This window comes from Carex rostrata, chromosome 11, assembly GCF_964058835.1.
Source record: "Carex rostrata chromosome 11, lpCarRost1.2, whole genome shotgun sequence".
Lineage (NCBI taxonomy): Eukaryota > Viridiplantae > Streptophyta > Magnoliopsida > Poales > Cyperaceae > Carex > Carex rostrata.
The window spans coordinates 7,392,355-7,414,394 of NC_135928.1; the positions used below are offsets into that span (position 1 = coordinate 7,392,355).

At 29.9% G+C, this 22,040-nt stretch overlaps 1 protein-coding gene across 2 annotated transcripts; it reads left to right on the top strand.

The window, feature by feature from the left end:
- Window positions 1-17,468: 17,468 nt before the first annotated feature.
- LOC144561513 (uncharacterized) lies at window positions 17,469-21,968 on the top strand. Of its 2 annotated transcripts, none has more exons than XM_078310479.1 (7): window positions 17,469-19,259; window positions 19,403-19,493; window positions 19,601-19,758; window positions 19,868-19,919; window positions 20,027-20,109; window positions 20,194-20,287; window positions 21,097-21,968. In XM_078310479.1, the coding sequence occupies exons 1-7, from the start codon at window positions 17,808-17,810 to the stop codon at window positions 21,588-21,590; spliced, it is 2,424 nt and encodes an 807-aa protein (XP_078166605.1). In that variant the 5' UTR covers window positions 17,469-17,807; the 3' UTR covers window positions 21,591-21,968. The 2 variants fall into 2 exon arrangements, with proteins under 2 accessions (XP_078166605.1, XP_078166606.1); XM_078310480.1 differs by having other exon boundaries at window positions 17,527-19,259; window positions 20,995-21,968.
- Window positions 21,969-22,040: the final 72 nt, after the last annotated feature.

The following is a 22,040-nucleotide window of genomic DNA, read 5'->3' on the forward strand; positions in this document are numbered from 1 at the left end:
AACAATAATCACTAATCCAAAAAAAGTGCTAACCTTGTGCTCTTCTTAAGAAATCTTTGTGATTTCTGTGAAATAGGCGGCATGGTCTTTAAAGAATCAAAACAAAATTCAGTTTATTCTACGAAATCAAAATATAGATACAATCCATCTAAAATCTTATTAATATGTTTCATATGATGTACTTTGAGGAGACAAAATTTGGTGTATTTTTTCAAACAATTCAAATATTTTGATTTGTCCTTGTTGAGATATTGTCAATTGACATTGATGTACCATTAATGTCATAAAAAAAACACTTGTCACTTAGAATATGACATAAAATTGTATGGAGTACGACATAGCATAGACTCTTACATATATTGTGCCGATGTGTTCACAAACCTTATTGTTAGAAATGAATGCTAGAAGGACCGAACTATGAAATACAACAAACATAATATAAACACGAGATGATACAAAATGACACATTCGGAACACGAGGTGGCATGTGCAGGAAAAAAAAAATTAAGAATAAACTTTTCAAATTCAAAATTCTTCTTTGTATTTTTTTCCTAATTTTATTACTAATATTTATAGTTTTTCGAATGTAAAAAAAAAACACTTTTAGACTTACACATTTTGTGTTATTATCAAGGTTCTAGATAGCATTTATAGCGGCATAGCGGAGAGACAAAAAAAAAAAGATTTAGCTAATAGCGCAGCTATAGCGGAAGCTATCATAAATAACATTTTTTTATTTCAAAAATTATATTTTATATTTCTACTAATAGTAAACATGTCTCATCGAGAGAAAAAAACACCAAATTGATTAAGAAGTTCTAATATTCATATTGAAGTTCAATTTCTCACGGACAAGGTTCCTAGGCATTGTTTTAATTTTTCATTTTTGGAAAACCCACAATAATGCATAATACAAAATTTAATTGATATAGTGGTATAGCCCGCACATGTTCCATTATATTGATATAGTTTGATAAAGTAAAAAAAAAGCCCATCTGGACATTAACGCCCATTAAAATTGCAAAATCATAAGCCCATGTAGCATAGCAGACCGCTATTGCCGCTACACGCTATAGCGGACCGCTATTAGCGCTATAGGGGCCGTAGCTCAATTAGAACAGTTTTACCCCGTAGCTTAGCTTTCTAGGTCCAAAACCGCTATAGCTAGCTATTTAGAACACTGGTTATTACAAGTGTACGTTGTATTCAATTTCCGACTTGCACATTTCAAGCTTGCAGTATATCTATTGACATTGAGAATAACATATACGGATTCAAAATTAAAAGAAGAGTGTTTTCTTTACTATGAAAACCTTCACTTGTAATATGTAGCACCTACACATTAAGTACAATTAAACAATATGATTTTTTTCTTCAAAATTACTGAAAATGAAAATACAAAGCAAAGATAACAATGTTTGACGAATAATTATAAGTTGAGCTAAGTCGAACTCGAGTATGAAATCAATAACTATCGCTTTTCTACCCAAGCTACATTATCATGACTTTATATTTATTTTTATTATTTTAACTCATCAATGTGTAAAATAATAAATGATCATTCTTTTCTAGATCATTGATTTTATAATAAAGCTTGAATTTATTACTAAAAAAAGTAAACATATTTTGTTATGTTAATGACTAAAAATTTCAAATTTAATAATTTAACTACATGTCAAGCTTTTTCAAGATGATCTCGAGTGAGCCAATAAAAATAATTTGATCAGTTTGAGCTCGAGCTCGAGCTGACTGAAAATCTAATCAAACAAGTGGAGCCACAAGCTACGAGTTTTTTCTGTAACTCTAATTATACATAAAGTGAGCAAACACACTAAGAAGTAATCATGAATATAACCTCACATCAGTTTCAAACAATATATTCAGACCTCTTATATTGAGAGCATCTACATTCTAGCAACTCAAATGAGTTTTTAAATAACTGTTAAATGCATTTTAGAAATTAAGGTCTCCAAAATTTGTAAACTCTCACATCCCTGGAATTAATTTTAGAGTTTCTATTAAGCCACGTCAGCAATAAATTAAAAAAAAGAAATAATTTGAACCAATCATTTAGCTAGTGTGGAGTTTATAAATAATTTCTTAATAATAAAATTTCATGTATAGTTTTTAACTAAGAAACCCTTTCACGTCTCTGAAACTGAATTAAAAAACCGCCACATTAGATTAGAAACTCTAATAATATCAGGAATATAGATGCTCTGATACTATATGAGGGATGCAGTTAAGTTTGGTTATGATATTTTTTTTTAAATAAGAGGTAATTGTTTTGAATTTCCCCAATATTTTTTTGTGTAAGACCAATGAGTAAAAAAATAATTTATAAATATTAAAGCACTAATGTAAACTTCTCAAATTTTATTTTTGCAGTAGCTTAAATATTTACTAATGAACTCAAAAGCTACATAATTTCATTCTTTACAAAAATAGATCAAATTTAACGTTTAAAATTCAACATTTGAATCATTGAATGAGATTGGACCAAATTCAAAATAATACTCATAAATACTTCCCGTGAGCTTTAAAGGCATATGCAAATAGTAAATAAGTTATTGCTAAATGTGTAAAATGACATCCAGAGAAGAATAATTGAAAAGGAGATCGCCTTGGACATAATTTAGTGCCTGCCTTTTTTTTGTTGCTTACTAATTGTTTCATGTTTGAGGTGAAAGCACAAAAAACAGAGAATGTGTAGATAAGGTAATTTGAATTCAGAGGAGAAACTAATTTGATAGTATTATTATGAAATAGTGCACACTAATAGGCTCGTTTATAGTCAGATTTTTCTCATCGGTACAGTTCTTTGGACGGTGGAAAAGCCACGTAGCAACAACCGTAGGGGGGATACTCTATTCTGCATAGATTACAGTCATCTCAGATTTTCTCTGACATTTTATTGGAGAAATAACGGACTGATATTGGTTTGGTTGCTCACACTCACAAGTAGGGCTGCACAAAAAATTTGTAATTCGTGATTCGGTTTGAATTTGATTCGAAAAGGTTCCTAAAAAATTCGATTCGAAATAGTTTGAAATTAATTCAAACTAAATTCAAACTAGACCTGGTTCATTCGAAATAGGTTCGCGAACTATTATAGTTTGAATCTCAAAGTAACGTGAACCGTTGATTTCTACTAATGACTTAAGTTAAAACATAAGACCGTCTAGCCATAAGTCATAACTCGTAAGTTGTAACCCTCACTCTCAGTTCTAAAACCCTATACGACATTCACATCTTGCTTTCGGCGACTACGATCACTCTTCCTTGTTGTATAAAAGTTCGTAAAAGATTCGAAATTGAGTTCGTAAAAAATTTGATTCGAAATTAATTCAAACCAAACTTAGTTCGAAATTAATTCAAACCAAACTTAAACTGGGGTAAGTTCGATTCGTTTGCAGCCCTACTCACAAGATTTGTGAATTATTTGCGAATAATTTGTTTTCTTGGTTATGCCAAACCAAACACCGAATTATTCGCGAAATTTTTCCCATAACTTTTTTTTTTTTTTTGTTTACACTATTACAGGATCTCTAGTCCGGAAAATTTCGAATTATACCCGAATTATTCCTGAATCCCGAATTTTTGACCTCACCTCACCGAACCCGAATAATTCATTTGTCACTATAGTTGCTTGTGTCCGTGACCCGTTACATATCCGGACGATTGTGCACTGCCACATAATTACAATTCAGCAGGGAGGCAAACAAATGGCTCTCTTTCAGAACAGGACCATTTCATAATTCACTATTTATGTGAGGGGTGAACTGAATACTGACTAGTGACAAATTTATAAAATAGTTTATGCAGAGACGTGGGTGCACTAGAACTTCCTTTTTTTCCCTTGCCAAAAAAAAAGGAAATTCTTTTTTTAACTTTTCCGTGTCGTCAACGAACCGTTGTGGATCCCATGTTGCTTTCTGCATAGGTATCATGGTAAAATATGAACAGGATTTTGTATTTATAAAAAATATGTAAAATGAATATAAGGTATTAGATGTATTGCATCTATATTTTTATCCATAGAAAAAAAAAACGAATTTTTTTTGTAGGAAAAAAATTCACTTTAATTTTGTAAGAATGCGTTTGAATGCAACTCCAGAAATAGCAAGAATAACGCTAATATGGAATTATCGCTATTCTAACATTCGAATAGGTTAGTAAGGACAGCGCTAACTCCAAGATTTATTTTATTCTTAGAATGATCCAATCATAAAATAGTGGAGAACAATAATCACTAACCCAAAAAAAAGTGCTAACCTTATGCTATTCTTAAAAAATATTTGTGATTTCTGCCATAGATTACCGAACTATGAAATACGATACAACATAATATAAACACAAGGTGGTACAAGATGACACATTGGGGACACGAGGTGGCATGTGTATGAATTTTTTTTAAGAATAAACCTTTCAAATTCAAAATTCTTCTCTGTATTTTTCCTAAATTTTTTCCAAATTTTATTACTATTTTTATAGTTTTTCAAATTTAAAAAACAACAACAACAACACTTTCAGACTTACACATTTTGCGTTATTACAAGTGTTGTATTCAATTTTTGACTTGCACGTTTCAGATTCGCAGCATGTCTATTGACATTGAGAATGACATATACGGATTCAAGATTGAAAGAAGCGTATTTTCTTTAGTATGAAAACCTTCACTTGTAATATGTAGTATGTACTTGTACAATATGATGCATTTGAAATGAAATAATACGTCCATAACACACTAAGTACAACTAAACAATATGAGTTTTTCTTCAAAATTAATGGAAAAGAAATACAATGCAAAGATAACAATATTTGATGAATGATTATAAGTTAAGCTGAGTCGAATTCGAGTATGAAATCAAGAACTATCGCTTTCTACACGAGATAAATTATCATGACTTTATATTTATTTTCTATATTATTGATTTTATAATAAAGCTTTAATTTATTACTAAAAAACTAAACATATTTTGTTATGTTAATGACTAAATATTACAAATTTAATAATTTAACTATATATCAAGCTTTTCCGAGTTGATCTCGAGTGAGTCAATAAAAACAATTTGAGTTGGAGCTTGAGCTTGAGCTCAAGCTCAAACTGACTAAAAATCTAATTAAACAAGTCGAGCCACAAGCTACGAGTTTTTCTGTAACTCTAAGTTTACATAAAGTGAGAAAACACACTAAAAAATAATCATGAATATAACCTCAGATCAGTTTTAAACAATATATTCAGACCTCTTATATTGATATTATATGAGCAATGCAGTTAAGTTTTGGTTATGATTTTTTTTTTTAAATAAGAGGTAATTTTTTTGAATTTTCCCAATATTTTTTTTGTGTAAGACCGAAGAGTAAAAAATAATTTATAATTATTAAAGCACTAATGTAAACTTCTCAAATTTTATTTTTGCAGTGGCTTAAACACTTACTAATGAACTCAAAAGCTACGTAATTTCATACTTTACAAAAATAGATCAAATTTAACGTTTAAAATCCAACATTTGAATCATTGAATGAGATTGGACCAAATTCAAAATAATACTCATATGTTTGGTTGTGGCCTAAATGGTGGAATAAGGAGTTTAGGCCTCGTTATTCCACCAAACGTGCCTTAATTGAGCCGGACTAAGATGGCATAAGTCAATTTTTAGGCCGGCCTAAATTAAACCATCTCACATGGTGGTTTAATTTTTATTCCACCTCGTGGCCTAACTTGAATGATTATAATAATATTTTATTTGTATATAATTAGTATATTATTATTATTAATAATTATTATTAGTATATAATTATATAATTAATATCTTATATTGTTAATATATTAAATAATAATTATAATAATATTATATAATAAATATCCTTTTATTAATAATTATTATGTTATATTGTTAATATATTAAATAATTATTATATAATATTGTAATATATTATAGTTATTATTAATATATTAATATTGTGTAATTAGTATCTTATTCACCATATATAACTATAAAATTAATATGTTATCTTGTTAATATATTAAATAATTATTATAATAATATTATAATATTTTATAGTTATTATTAATATATTAATATTATATTATTATTATTATTATTATATATTATATAATTAATATCCTATATTGTTAATATATTAAATAATTATTATAATAATATTATAATATATTAATATTATATAACTAAAATTTTCTTATTCATAATTATTATTAATATGTAATTATATAATTAATATGTTATATTGTTAATATATTATATAATTATTATAATAATATTATAATATATTATGGTTACTATTAATATATTAATATTTTATAATTAGTATCTTATTATTAATAATTATTATTAATTTATAATTTTGTAATTAGTAATTAATATTGTTAATATAGTAAATCATTATTATAATAATATTATAATATGTTATAGTTGTTATTGATATGTTAATATTATATAATTAGTATATTATTAATAATAATTATTATTAATATATAATTATATAATTAATATTTTATATTGTTAATATATTAAATAATTATTTTAATAAGATTATATAATTAGTATCTTTTTATTAATTATTATTAATTTATAATTATATAATTAGTATTTTATTATTAATAATTATTATTAATAGATAATTAATATTTTATATTATTAATATATTAAATAAATTTTAGAATAATATATAATATATTGCAGTTATTATTAATATATTAATATTATATAATTATTATCTTATTATAAATAATTAACAAATTTAGGCTTTCAAAACTTTAGTTCTCCACCAACTCTAACCAAACAAGAAATAATTTAAGCTATGATTTAACTTTAGACCTCAATCAAATATGAATAATTTAGACCGGCCTAAGTTGGAATAACCAATTTAGGCCATAATCAAACATGGAAAAGACATAAATACTTCCCGTGAGCTTTAAAGGCATATGTAAATAGTAAGTAAGTTATTGGTAAATGTGTAAAATGACATCCAGAGAAATAATTGAGAAGGAGATCGCCTTAGGCATAATTTAGTGTCTGCCTTTTTTTGGTGCTTACTAATTGTTTCATGTTTGAGGTGAAAGCACAAAAAATAGAGAATATGTAGATAAGGTAATTTGAATTCAGACGAGAAATTAATTTGATAGCCTTTGTAGATTTTTTTTATAAATATAATCAAATTTAAATATTTCAGCGAAAAAACATATTGGATTTGGTTTATAAAAAAACAGCTCATCGTTGGAGGCAGTTTACTATTCATGCAGTAAGTATGATGGAGAAAAAATGTTTCTGCTTCCACCTATCACGTGAATCGGTGGAGCTGTTTTTCACAACAATCAAATTCAACATGTTTGTTTCGTTGAAATAGTTAAATTTGATGCTATTTTAAAAAAAAAATCGTATTTGTAAGGACCAAAAAAAAAATCGTATTTTCATAACAATCAAATCCATTTTTATTTTTCTATGATATGACTTTCAGTAATTTACAAAAGTTACACGGACCAAAAAAGTTGATTCGATCTCAGTTAATATCCCAAAGGGAATGAATGAATGATTCGTAAATTCGAAGAATATAATCTATCTACTTTTCAATAATTTAATATTTATATTTCTAAAAAAAGTAGCATTTGTCAAATTTCAGATCCAAGGAAGATGAATGAAAAAATAAAAAAATAAAAAATAAAAGATAGAGAGAACTTCTCCATTGTTTGATAGCTGGAGAGCAAACGGACTGGAATAAATGTTTTCTTATTCGGGTAAGGAAAGCATGTGGGGTGTGTGTGTGCGGTCTATTAATATTTAATTGACATTGATACAGACACTGTTTTTGTTCTGCCTTTTTTGAAACCTTTTTTGTATTTACATATCTTGTACAACACAAATTTGCAAATAATTGTAATCTAGTTGGTGTGAGAGACTTCCACGAATGCTTCGCCTTTTTATCTCTATATATCTCTTTTTGTTTTTTAATCCATGCTTAGGTACGTAGATGCCATCAAGCTCATCTAAAAATAATAATAATAATAATAATAATAATCTAATGCTAGTGATAACATATAAGAGTATATGGCGGGACAGATTCAGAATTTTTGTGATGTGGTAAAAAAATATCAAATTGGATTTAAATAACTAATTAAGTACTTGATGAAAAAAACAATGCTTTGACTTATATTTTCTAATATTATGACTTGTAATTTCTGATGCTTTAACTTATTCTAATTACCAATCATAATTCAATAAATTTATTTTAAATTTAATCTGAATTAAAACTGATAGATCACCATTAAAACTCAAAATCCATGTGGGTTCGCCCCTGTATATGGAGAATACACTAATTAGGAGGAATTAGATTTTCAAATTATGAGAATCAAATATAATTAGAGATCAATTCTATAAAATTTTCTTACAAAAAATAAAAATTATTTTTTTACATTATCTTAATACTTTATTCTAAGTTATATAGAAAATCATATATAAATATAAACATCACAACAAAGGGATCAATTCTCTCTCATTCTTTCTACTTGAGTCTAATCCTGATGCTAATGATCAGGGTTTACTTCCGGAGAATGTTAATCCATCATTTTCATTATTTTTAGCAACTTTTTTGTATTGATTAACAATCTTGATTAATTTTTTAAAAGTTAATGTTTTAAACAATTTTTAAAAAAAAAAATTGCAGAATCTTTGAGAACTTTTAACATTGGTCCAGGAAATTCGATGATTGTGGTTTGAAAAATAAACTAGAATAACATTCAGCTTTTCAATTTCAATTTTTTTTTAATTCAGAACATTACTCTTTATCCTGCTAATATCCGACATATTAAAAAAAAAATTATCGTATTTTGTTGGATTGATTTTATTTTTTCGTCTAATTTCGTCAAACTCTTTCTTCTCTCGTTCACGCAGAGCTTTTGATCGATAGTTCCATTCAAATATTAATTTTTTTTAGATTGAAAGATTAAGATCTAATTTTTCATCTTTTATTTAATATTAATAAAGATCCATCTAAACTGAAGATGTTGTTATTTACTACTGGACTAAAGATTATTATTTTTTTCACTTCAGAATAAAGAAATCTATTTTGATCAGAATTATACTCTAGTTTTTTAAAAGATCCACCTAAAATTAGTGGCACTGGTGCATATACAAGGAAATTTGAAAACTTAAATTATTTAAGAGGAGAAATTCAATTATAACATTTGTAAGTTATAATATCTTACAATAATTCAGTTTTATTATTTTTAAAGTTTAAATAGTCGATTCAAATCATTCAACATGATCTCTGTATTAAAATGTGCTTCGAGATCAACTTTTATATTTTTTTTATATATTTTTTACTATTTATTAAGTATTTTACAAAATTATTCTTTTTAGACAATTCTAAGCCACTGAAAAACAACAGTTTTATAAAATACTTAATAAATAGTAAAATAATTCAAAAAAATATAAAATTTGATCTCCAAGCACATTTTAATATATATATATATATATATATATATATATATATATATCATGTTGAACGGTTTTGATCTTTAAAAATTACAAAACCAAATTATTGTAAGATGATGTAACTTACAAATGTTGTAAGTGAATCTCTCCTCATGATGAGGAAGGATTCACTTGCACCTTTTCTTGGTTATGTCGGATTATAGCCTACATTTTCAAAATACAAACAGTCGATCCAAACCGTTCAATATGATTAATATATTAAAATGTACTTGCAGATCAAATTTTACATTTTTTTTAACTATTTACTAAGATGGATACAAAATTCAATAGTCTGAAAACAACGATTTTGTAAAATACTTAATAAATAGTAAAAAAAAATATGCAAAAATTGATCTGCAAGCACATTTTAATGTATCTGTCATGTTGAACGATTTGAATCAACTGTTTGGACTTTGAAATTTTGAAAATGCAAAGTGTAATCCGGTGTCACCAAAAAAAGATGTAAGTTGATCCCTCCTCAGTCCTCATACAATAATACTATAATTTATAGATTACACATTAGTTTAATTGACTATTTTTTTTTAGTTATTTAGCATATCGCATACAAAATTCTGCAATATATATGCAGTTCTCTATAATATATATACTTTACTAATGAATACTTACTTTCAATAACTTTTTATTTTGACCTAAATTTTTTCCATTATCCTCACCATGACATGACACTCTGATGTGAAAAGTACAAATGGGAGATGTTTAAATTTTTAATATATATATCAATAGTGGAAACATCATTCGACAATCCTTTATCCATTCAGATACTCCTTTAATATAAATTTAATACTTTATTACTGTGTCAACAGCACAAGTTTTTACCTCAGAATCGTCGTAGTATTACAATTTAAATTAAGCCCCCGTTGCACGGTTATCAACATTTGGTGCTAGCTAGGAATTAGCACTTGGATTGTCAAATATATAGGTTAATTAAAGAATTGTAAACAACCCAATGATTAATGTTTTTTCACCTAAATGATCTTCACTCTGATCGATAAAAAGGTTTTATTTAATTTACTACCAATTGTTGGCTAAATTGACCGCTGTTAATAAATCACAACTTGGTTAACAAAAACAAAACGAGAACCTTGATGTAAGCAACGACTTTTACATGCAAGACACGTAGGTCCGAAATTTTTATTTATATCATATTAAAAAATATAAAAAAAATCAAAAAATTATGTTTTGGGGTATCAGGGCCTTCAAATTAACCAATGTGCGGTCTCATTTTTTGGAGCCGCAAATTGATTTGGCGGTCCCTCAAAATTCAAAAATGCACTATAATATTAAATATATTTAGGTTTTTGAGGGGCCTCCGAACCAATATGTGCTCTTCAAGAATGAAGCTGCAGTTTGACTTTGAGGCTTTGGTATTTTTCGAAATCCCCGAAGTGTTTTGGTTTATTTTTTATTTATTTTTAATATGATACAAATAAAAATTTCAGCACGTAGGTAGAGCAAAAAAATAGGATGGGATGAGTTAAAAAAAATATAGTAGAACATGATTACATAATTATGATATTTAATATAGTCGAACATGATTAACGTTATGATATTTTTAGATATAATATTTAAAAAAACTATTAAGTTCAAATGATAAACACATTTAATATATGCGTGCTTGAGTTAGGATCACGCACAAAATTGTTCATACAGAACATGCTATAAGTAATCTCGTAGAAATCAAAATATTGCACATTTAATTGTTGAAATAAATGTCTCCTTAGCTGAGCCCAACAATTAGAATATAAATATTAATCAAGTCTCCAATTAAAACCTTGATTTGAACATAGTAATATAATTATTTTATACACAAGTATATTTTCATAATTCAATTACATGTACAATCAGAGTCGTTCAATCTACATAAAAAGTTATATGCATTTGATATGCACAAATTATAAAGTTGTTAGCACAAATTTTGACGAGCATCGGATGAATTTAACCTAGCATCCAACCATCTCCAATTTCCTACTGACAAACACAGAGGCAAAAACCAAAAATAAAATAGGATAGAACAAAATTTGTAAGATATACATAATTATATAATTATTTTAATCATAAGTGTATGTTTGTCATTTTTTCTGAAAAAAACGTAACAAAAAATATATTTTAAAAAAAATAGGTCAGAAGTTGACAATTAGCTTATTTATCACCGCTGAAAATTATTTGGCGTTTCATAATCTTTTTAGCACAGTGCATGGTTTCTATGCTAATATCATTTATTAATCCTACCAGAAATATAGTATTTCCTCTTTGTCCACCATTTATACCATTTCTTGGATTTTGCATATTTTACTTGACTATTAAAAATCTTAATTAATTAAAAATGATTAAATATATGTGATAAAGCAAGGGATGCACATCCGAAATTTTTATTAACACCGACGTAAAAAAAAAAAAAAACCCAAAAATTATGAGGAATTCGAAAAAAAAACAGGATCTCCAATTCAATATGCAACTTTATTATTGAAGGGAAGCATATTGAATTGGAGGCCTCCCAAAAACTCAGATATGCACTGTAATATACTGATATTTAGATTTTTAGGGGACCTCCAATTCAATCTGCATCCTCTCAAAAATGAAACCACAGATTAAATTGGAGGTCATGGTATTTTTGAATTTTCAAATTTCAGTGGTGTTTTTTTTTTTAAAATGGTGTTAATAAAAAATTCGGAAGCACATCAAAGCATTGCCAAAAAAGAATACTAAATATTAGTGGTGTTTTTAGCTTCCCTCTATCCATATTTAGGTAAGTCATCTATGACTTTTTAATAAATAAAGTTTTAGGCACTCTTCACGCATTTCTTGCCTTGCAGTGTCTTCTATTTCGCTTGGCATGCTCCTGTTGCATTCTACTAGGTTGATGATGTTTCTAGCTTTTTGATATTTATTTCAATCATGTCGTTAGGTGAATACATGACATGAGGTCATGCATCTTTTAATGTTGTTCTCTCGTTTGGTAAGGTCCGGATCCTCTAAAATAATTTAAAATTTGAGTTGGATGGGACTGTCCGATCAGAATTTAAATAAATTCAGTTTAAATTTGAAGTTAGATAGCTTATTTAGTTTTTATTCAGCTGCAGTAAAAAAATTACTGTTCATGTGAAAAAAAAATTCATGATGGGTTCGGCAGAACAAAGGGAATAGGAATGTAAAATTTTTGAACTGAAAATTACTGTTTACGTGGAAAAAAAAATTCAATCTAACTGAATATTTTTTTTCCCACGTGAACGGTAACTTGTGTTTTGTTGCCGAACAGGGCCTCAGAGTGAATTTTTATTTTCCCACGTGAACAATAAAAATCAGTTAAAAAATTTTGCAATCCCATTCCCCTCCGTCTGCCAAACATGCCCTAAGTGAGGAGGATTCAAATACCTTCATTTTTTGTGTCTTAATTATGCCTTCATTTTTTAAATACATTAATAGCTCAAAAATTTTAAATTTAAAAGTCAAATAAAACCAAAAATTCTATCAAATTACTCAATCTACCCAAATTTGTGCAGAATCTCGAAAATTGCCTCTTCCGGTTACTAAATAACCGGACTCTGTCCTTCTTTCCAGTGATTTAGTCACCAGATTTAGAAAAGATTTCCTGTTACTAAATAACCGGAAAGTGGCCTATGTTTGACCGGTTTCTTAGTAACTTTTTTTGTTTGGCTTTTTTTTTTCTTTTCTTTTTTACAAAATAGAAATTTAAAAAAAAAAAATTGTATTGAAATATTATAAATATTGAATATATTTCTTTGAAAATAGATGGAATAAATATAATTTGATTTATTAGAAAGATTGCAACAAATAATCCGGATCAACATTTTTCAGGCCGGATTTTTCGTGGCTGTAAGAAAAATTAGTATTTTCTTTATGTGTTATTGGAAAAATATAAAAATACTTAGATTCTGAGTTATTGATCCCGGTTCAAAAGTCACTTCTAGAAAATACATAAAATATTGTCATCCTTCTAGTACATTTAATTTCTAAAAAGTTGTATCTATTTTTGAAAAATAAATAAAAACTTTAAGTTATTTAATGATTGGTATTAAAAAAGAATTATCAAAATAGATACAACTTTTTAGAAATTAAATGTACTAAAAGGATCACAATATTTTATGTATTACCTAGAAGTGACTTTTGAACCGCGATCAATAACTCACATTCAAAACGTATTTATTTTTTTCCAATAACACATAAAGAAATATATTAATTTTTCTTACAGCCGTGAAAAATTCAGCCTGAAAAATATTGATTCGGATTATTTGTTGCAGTCTTTATAATAAATCAAATTATATTGTATTCCATCCATTTTCAAAGATATATATTCAACATTTCTAATATTTCAATATAAAAAATAAAAAAATTAAAATATTCTGTTTTGTAAAAAAAAAAAAAAAGCCAAACAAACAAAAGTTATTTAGTAACCAGTCAAACATAGGCCACTTTCTGCTTATTTAGTAACCATAAATTTTTTCTAAATCCGGTGACTAAATCACCGGAAAGAAGGATAGAGTCCGGCTATTTAGTAACCGGAAGGGGCAATTTTCGAGATTCTGCGCAAATTTGGGTAGATTGAGTAATTTTATATAATTTTTGGGTACTAATAAAAATTTCGGTATATGATATGATCTACATCATTTTATCTATACACGTATAAAAAATTATGTTATTTCAACTTTGTTTTGGTTGTCATCAAGAGCTTGTAAAAATGTACTAAAATGGATAATTTCTAAACGTTAATTTTTCAACTTATTGATTCACATAAAAAAAAAATTTGAAATGTGATAATTTTTTATGAGCACATAGGAAAAATAAGAGAAATCACATCTAACAGTTTTATTTTAACGTTTAATTTTTATATTTTGATTTATTAACGTTTTAAAAATGGAGGCAAGACAGGCACAAAAAATGGAGACATTTGAATCATCCTCCTATTTAATATTTGTGTCAAAGTTGATCAGACGGTCTAAACTAAGACATCTTTTGAGTTACTTATGAGGATCTCATTGTAATTGTGCTCCAATTTATATTTCACATCTTTATTTTCATTTTGACGGTCCAAATGGTAAATCCAAACCACACAACATGATCTTTATATTAAAATGTACATCAAATTTTCTAATTTTTGGAACTTCTTTATTATTTTTGTAGATAGGTACGGTTCATTGTTCTTGGATGGTCCATAATCTCCAGAAAAACAATGATTTTGTGTCAATTGAAAAAATAGTAAACAAATTTAAAAAAAATATAAAATTTGGTTCCCAAGCACATTTTAGTATGGAGATCATGTTGAGCGGTCTTGATCAACTGTGTGGACTTTGAAAACAAAAAATAATAATAATGTAGAGCATGAATAAGTACAAAACTAACAAAGCATTTTAACTCTACTCACAATTTGTTTCAAAAGATAGAATATATTAAAATAATTTATATAAAATAGAAGTAGAATAGTGTTTTTTTTGCACTAGTTAATATTGTTTGATGAAATGTTAAGTACTGATTTTATAAAGAAATTTCGATTTACATGATAATTATAAACATAAAATAATACCAAATGAAAGATAAACAAGACAAGATCGACCGAAGTAAAATATAAAACAAATGAATTACATCATTATTATATGAATTTGTATTAAAAGTTGAGACCTTTTTATTCCTCTAATCTATTTTATTAATAAAAAAGAATTTTGACCTATTTTTTTAATTAATGTAGTTCCTATTTTTTTTTAATTAAAGCATACAATGATACACTCGGTGGTGGCAGAGCCACATTATTCTATGGGGAGATTTGTCTAATCCTAACCCAATTTTTATTTTTGAATTTTTTTTAGAAAAATTTACAAAATAGTGAAAATACTATTTGTGTTTAAAATAATTATATAATTATTTTCAAGAAAAAATTTCACATCGTGGCGTTGTGTGTCAATTGTATTTTTGTACAGGGAAGGCATCCGTTGACTCTGTCAACTCATGCAATTCGCACAAGTGGTGAAGAGCACCTTATTCGGAAACGATAACAAACGCCGATTGATCACAATTATTGTGTGTGCCGTGAAAGAATAAAAATTACCCATGAATTCCGAATTTGATTGGTTGAGAAGAGCGCATGGTCGCAACTAAAAACTAAAAAGCGTCATTAGCCAACCACGCGCAGCATCTAGAAACCCATTGTGTTATCTTTCTGTTAATGCTTATTGGCGCTAAACTAAAACTGATTTCATTTCCTTGTGTCCTCTTCACCGGGAAAATATTTTAACAGAGCTATTTTCAATTCATGCAGCGCACGACCGATACAATCCAAACAGCACTGTATGTTATTTGTGCGCTGTATGAAGCTAAACTGTCCTGTTAAAATAGTTACTCTCTTCACCCCAATTCAAGCGCCAGTGGTAAATAATAAAACAGTTAGTTGCAATACATACTATACTCCCAAGTGTGGTATTTTCTACAAATACCCCTGAAAATTTATGATATTATATAGGAATTGTGTAGGTTTATTATATTGCTTTTTTGCGTTATTAATATTTTAACTGTTTATTTCGATAAAACTAAATGTTCTCTTTTATTTATTGTATATATTTCGATGAAACAAAATTTACTCATTTAATATAGAAAACATTTTACAAAATTATCAACAAATATAATATGCAAATTTGACTAGCTTTATACATACATTGAAAATCAATTCTTTACGGTTAAAAATTTGTTGACAGAATTTTACGTGTATTTTTTATAAGTTTATATGTCGAAGATTGTATATGATTGTGAAAGACAAACCAAAGTAACATTGGAGGAGATGTTCAATTTTTTAAATAGTACAACTTTTTTAGTACTATTTATATCAAAGGATAATAACACAGATTAATTTTAATTATATGCGAGACGAACTATTAAATGTTCGATTATCTTTGCCATAAGCCTACCGTTGCTCCTACTTGAATGTACTAATTCAATGCTAGTTTAAAAATGTGCGATATTCTCTTGAACCATATTTTGAATTTAATGAAATAAAAATAAAATTAACTTACTCTTTTCATAAAGCATGCGTCACCAGGAAAATAATGTACTCCCTCTCTCTTCTTACTCCCTAGCAAAATGTTGAGCAAATGATAATTTTTTATCAAATTAATAATAAATCATAATTAAAAAATAAATATAATTGAATGCTTAAAAGACAGAGTTTAAAACTGAAATCTTGAAAAAGTTGATATGATATTTGAGTTAATTCAATAAATAAATAATTATTATATGACATCTCTGCATTAGAATAATATTTAATGATGATTCTTGAAATGGTAAGTATTAAAAATTTGAAAATGGATATAAATTAATAGAATGAAGTAAGATAAGATTCCCTCTTAATTAGAATAAATCCAGTAAACATCTAATATTAGTTTAGTATTTGTAATTTTCTTTGTGTAAATTTTATTCTGTTCATTTGTAAGAGTCTAACATCCTTTTAGAACCTTTCATAGAAGGTAGCAGGAGGGAAGAAAATAAAAAAGGAAAGAAAATTTTATAAATAAATTTTGTGTATTTAGATATTCATAAGAAGTTATTGTGACCGTCATTTTACAAATATAAACTTTTACGCTTATACAATTATATTCTTAAATTGTACCGTGTAAACGTTGGAAAATAAATAAGTTGTTCTTAAAAACCAACTAATTAGAGACTGAATTATTCATAAATGTACTATATATATTTTTATATATTTTTTAATAAAGTACAATGGGTATTTTATTAATTTAAAATGATATTTAACATAAAAACGAATAAATTTGAATTTTTGAATTTAGAAGGGTAAATATGATATTATGAGTATTAGAGGAATACTTAATTTCAATATGTTTTAGGGGCATACATGAGAAATTCCCCTATATATAATGGGTATTGCAAAAAAACAAGAAATTAAGGAAAACGAGAAAAAAAGATAATTAAAGAAGTTTAAAGACACCTAGGCATCCCAATCGCATCGGTTAAGATGATGGTGGATCTACTCTCTCTCCTGTCTTCTCTCTTCTTCTCTCTTCTCTCTCTGTACCAGTACTACCATCCATACTCTCCTACCCTTTCTTCAACAACAGGCGACAGCCTCCCCTTCATCCCAACTTCTTCTTGCTCGGGTATCCCGTCTACCCGATCCAACCCGTTATCTCCAACAAACCCGCATCAAAAGCTCCAAAACCTCTCTGTTCTCTGTTCTCTGTGCTGCTGTAAGTTCCAACCACTAACAAACAAATAACCAATCCCAACAATACTGCTCCCCTCCCCTGCCCCTGCCACTGGAATGCTGGCGCCGATATGAGCAATTCCGAGGGGACAGGCGAAGAAGAGGAAGAAGAGCCCGAGGAGGAGTTGTTCTATGAGTCCTTGGATCGGATCCTCTCCTCATCCTGCTCCTCAACTTCAGCTTCTGATGATGACTCTGCTCCTGGGTCCCACCGTCGAAGTCACTCCCACCGCCGTTCCTCTCCTCCCTCCCTCGATGTCTGGATCGCTGAGCCGGCGCCGGTCGAGGAGCGACGCCGGAGGTTGCTGGTGCAACTTGGTCTTTCTCATGACCCGTCTTTGACCCGCTATACTGGGTTACCAGTGTCGGTACCGGAACATGAAGCTGAGATTGGGAGATCTGTTTCGTACGATAGTAACGATACGTACCGGTCTTCTTCCCCTTCTGCCATGTGGATGGGTCGATCCAGATCCGACAACTCTGTCGACCCAGTTTCTTCCATCAATGTAAATTGGCCACCTGTCAATCAATCCAGGCCTCCACTGGTTGTGCAGTTGAGAACCGCATCTAATGATAGCATCGAGGTCATTGATGAATTTCGAGAAAGGAAAGGTGAAGATCAGGAGGATGAATCAAAATGTCTTATAAAAGATTTAGATAATGGAACTGAATTTGTGGTCAAAGAATCCCGTGTGAGGGAATTGCGAACAGGCCGCCAGCTCACCATGGAGGAATTTGAACTATGTGTCGGCAGGTCGCCAATTGTCCAAGAACTCATGCGCCGGCAGAGAAATGTGGAAGATTCTGGAAGCAACACGAAGGGCGACATGCTTGGAAGTAACACTGCATTGGATGGGTCTGGCCAAACCAATGCGGCACGCACGAAAAAGAGAGGCAGCTGGTTCAAGGGCATAAAATCCATGGGAAGCAGTCACCGGGACCGGCGAAGCAGTGACGAGCGGGACACATCATCTGAGAAAGGCGGCCGGAGGTCAAGCTCGGCCACTGATGATAGCCAGGATGGGAGCACACACACTGTTCACCATGGACCGGAGAAGGCCAAGGTTAGATACTATGGGAAATCCCACAGAGAAATCACTGGCTTATATTTGAACCAGGAGATTCAAGGACACTCCGGGTCTATCTGGAGCATTGAATTCAGCTTAGATGGGAGGTTCCTAGCAAGTGCTGGAGAGGATTGTGTGATTCATATATGGGAGGTATCAGAGTTGGATAAGAAAGGGGATTTTTTTGGGGAGAGGGAGAGTAATGGCAGTTGCAACCCATTTGTTGCGGCGGTCACTAATGGGTCCCCAGAGCCGGGTTTGAGTTTGGGCCTTGGTGATGCGAATCATAACCACTGGGAGAAGAAGAGACGCGCTAGGGGTGTGGGTGGGAGGAAATCTGCAAGCTTGGATCACATCATGGTACCAGAGCATGTGTTTGCTTTGTCAGAAAAGCCGATTTGTTCTTTCAGAGGACACTCTGATGATGTGCTCGACCTATCTTGGTCTAAATCACAGGTAAATTTTTTATTTTTTTTCAGTATGTTTAATACTTCTAATGGTTTTTTATTTCAAAGTGAAATATAATGTTTATGCATACTTACTATTATAACAATTACTGTTAGATATTAATAAACACATTCTTTTTTGTTTTAATGTAGTACTTGTTATCATCATCAATGGATAAAACAGTTCGGCTGTGGCACATGGAAAGCAATACATGCTTGAAAATGTTCTCTCACAGTGATTATGGTAAGCTATTGACATTATTAGTAATGCATATATACTTTTGTTGACTTTGAGCAATATAATATATGTATTCTTTCATGTAATGGTACCTTTAATTTGATTTAATGCAGTGACCTGTATCCAGTTTAATCCAGTCGATGACAGATACTTCATTAGTGGGTCCCTTGATGAGAAGGTACGCATCTGGAGCATTCCTGACCGTCAAGTTGTAGACTGGGCAGATTTGCATGAAATTATCACTGCGGCTTGCTATACCCCTGATGGACAGGTTTTTGAATATTCTTTGAATACTTCTTTTTTTTTAAATTTTTTTTTTTTTTTTTACTAGGATTTGCATATAATTTCCTTAATGCTTTCTGTTTTTCCTGTTGCTGTAGAGTGCACTGGTCGGTTCTCATAAAGGAAGTTGCCACATGTATGATACATCTGGTATGACAAATTCCATTAAGACCTACCATTATTGATGTTTAATAGTTTTTCTTCTGTTATCTTTTAAATATGCTTCTTATGATTTTGTTTCCATATTTGTAACTCAGATAACAAGCTTCATCAGAAAACCCAAATCGACTTACAGAATAAAAGAAAGAAGTCAACTCAGAAGAAAGTTACAGGGTTCCAGGTATTCAATATAGTAAATTCATGAAATGATTTAATTTTAGGAAAGTTCATTTTGACTGATTAGATGAACTTGTTACTTCAACAGTTTGCCCCTGGAAGTTCATCAAAGGTGCTTATAACATCGGCTGATTCACGTATCAGGGTAGTTGATGGCATAGACCTAGTTCACAAACTTAAAGGTACATCATTTGGTGTATGTTATTTTTGTTTAAGGATGCAGTAGGTTGGGAAGGGGCTGAATCTACCAAACAATATTAGGTTTTAGACCAAAACAGGATTTTTGAATTACTAATTGTCTGGTCAAAGATTGTGTCTGTAGTTGCAAAAGGAAGTTTGACTTGGAATTATTAGCTCAAATCCCCTTCCCTCTCACTCAGTAAAAGATTGCCTTTATGTTGGTATTCATTTTAGTTAATTATGTGATGATTTCTGGGTTTTAGGCCAATAATATCAATTAGGGGTGACCTGTAAAAGAAGTGCTTTGTAAGCTTTAAATTAACAAGGAGAATTATGCAAAATAACACTCTATTATTTCCTAAGAATTTTGTTTTTTTTACATCATTTCCAAAGAAGCCTCTTTTTGTGCTGGTGGATAAATTTATAAAATGCCACTTATTTGTTTTAGCCTTATTTCTGTTGCTCTTTTCAAATAATTAATCCATATTTTGAATTACTGCCTTATTGAAAATAGTTTAGTTATTGTTTTTTAATACCCATATTTGCATAAATGTAAATAGATACTTGATTATCTTGTCAAATATATTTTGCCCTTAGCTTATAATTAATGTTGCTTGATGGTGCCAATGCTAAAACTAATGGTAGGTTACCTTTTTTTAATTTTTCTACAAAGTAGGGTGTTTTTGTTTTGCATATACATGAAATGCAGGGGCATCTTTGCAATTGGGGACAAAGTAGAGGCTTCTGCAAATTTCTAAAAGAAAAGAATCATAAAGCACACAGCAGTTGAGCTTTCTTAATTTCCTCTCAGGGTTTCGGAACACCAGCAGCCAGATAACAGCATGCATCTCAGCAAATGGCAAGTATGTGGTATCAGCTAGCGAGGACTCGCATGTTTATGTGTGGCGTTATGACGATGACTCTGAACCAGGCCGCACCAAGGGCAGTGCCATCACTACCACACAGTCCTATGAGTACTTCCATTGCCAGGACGTAACTGCTGCTGTCGTCTGGCCGTCCCCTACAACTGTAGGCCCCACTCTGACTCCTGACAAGAATGGTCTCAAGCCAAATGGAGAAACCAATCGTGCCACGGCAACATGGCCAGAGGAGATTGTGAATTCAAGAAAAAGTAGCCCGAGAAATAGTAGCAATGCCAATGTTGCTATTGATAGCGCACTTGATATATTTAATAGTGGCATACCGGCACAAACCCGATCGGCTTGGGGAATGGTGATTGTCACAGCTGGACGTGGAGGTGAGATTAGAACTTTTCAGAATTTTGGGTTCCCAGTTCGGGTATAATTGTTATTGTGCCAGGCTGTTCCTGTGCGTGTACAGATATATATATACATACATATATGGGCATCATGCAGTGAGAATAGTACTTATTTGTTAGTTAAGAAGAAGCTACCTGGCCTGCTGGTCCCATTTCGCAAATGTACATGAAAATTGGAGGCTCAGATGAGACGAGATCGGCTGGGTTTATTGCTTATAATGGGTTACGGGGTGATTCTTTTTTCGGTAAAGTGGTATGTAGCAATAGATACGACTAGGAAAGTCGTTTTTTTTTTTTTTTTTTTCCCTTTTTAATCTTCTTTTGTGCTATTACTACGTATTCTTGTAAGAAAGTAAAATTCAATGGTTATGGAAAAATGGGAGAAAAGGTTTACAGTTTGGGAGGCATTTTTTGATCTCTTATTGCAAGTCTCTGTACAACTGCTCGTTGTTGGACACTTGGAATTATTACTTAAT

What these genes read in the sequence shown, in the direction of transcription:
- LOC144561513 (XM_078310479.1), top strand. Translation starts at nt 17,808, where the DNA reads ATGAGCAATTCCGAGGGGACAGGCGAAGAAGAGGAAGAAGAGCCCGAG. An exon ending in CCACATGTATGATACATCTG is followed by an intron (nt 19,920 to 20,026) that starts GTATGACAAATT and finishes TTTGTAACTCAG; the next exon opens with ATAACAAGCTTCATCAGAAA. An exon ending in CCTAGTTCACAAACTTAAAG is followed by an intron (nt 20,288 to 21,096) that starts GTACATCATTTG and finishes ATTTCCTCTCAG; the next exon opens with GGTTTCGGAACACCAGCAGC.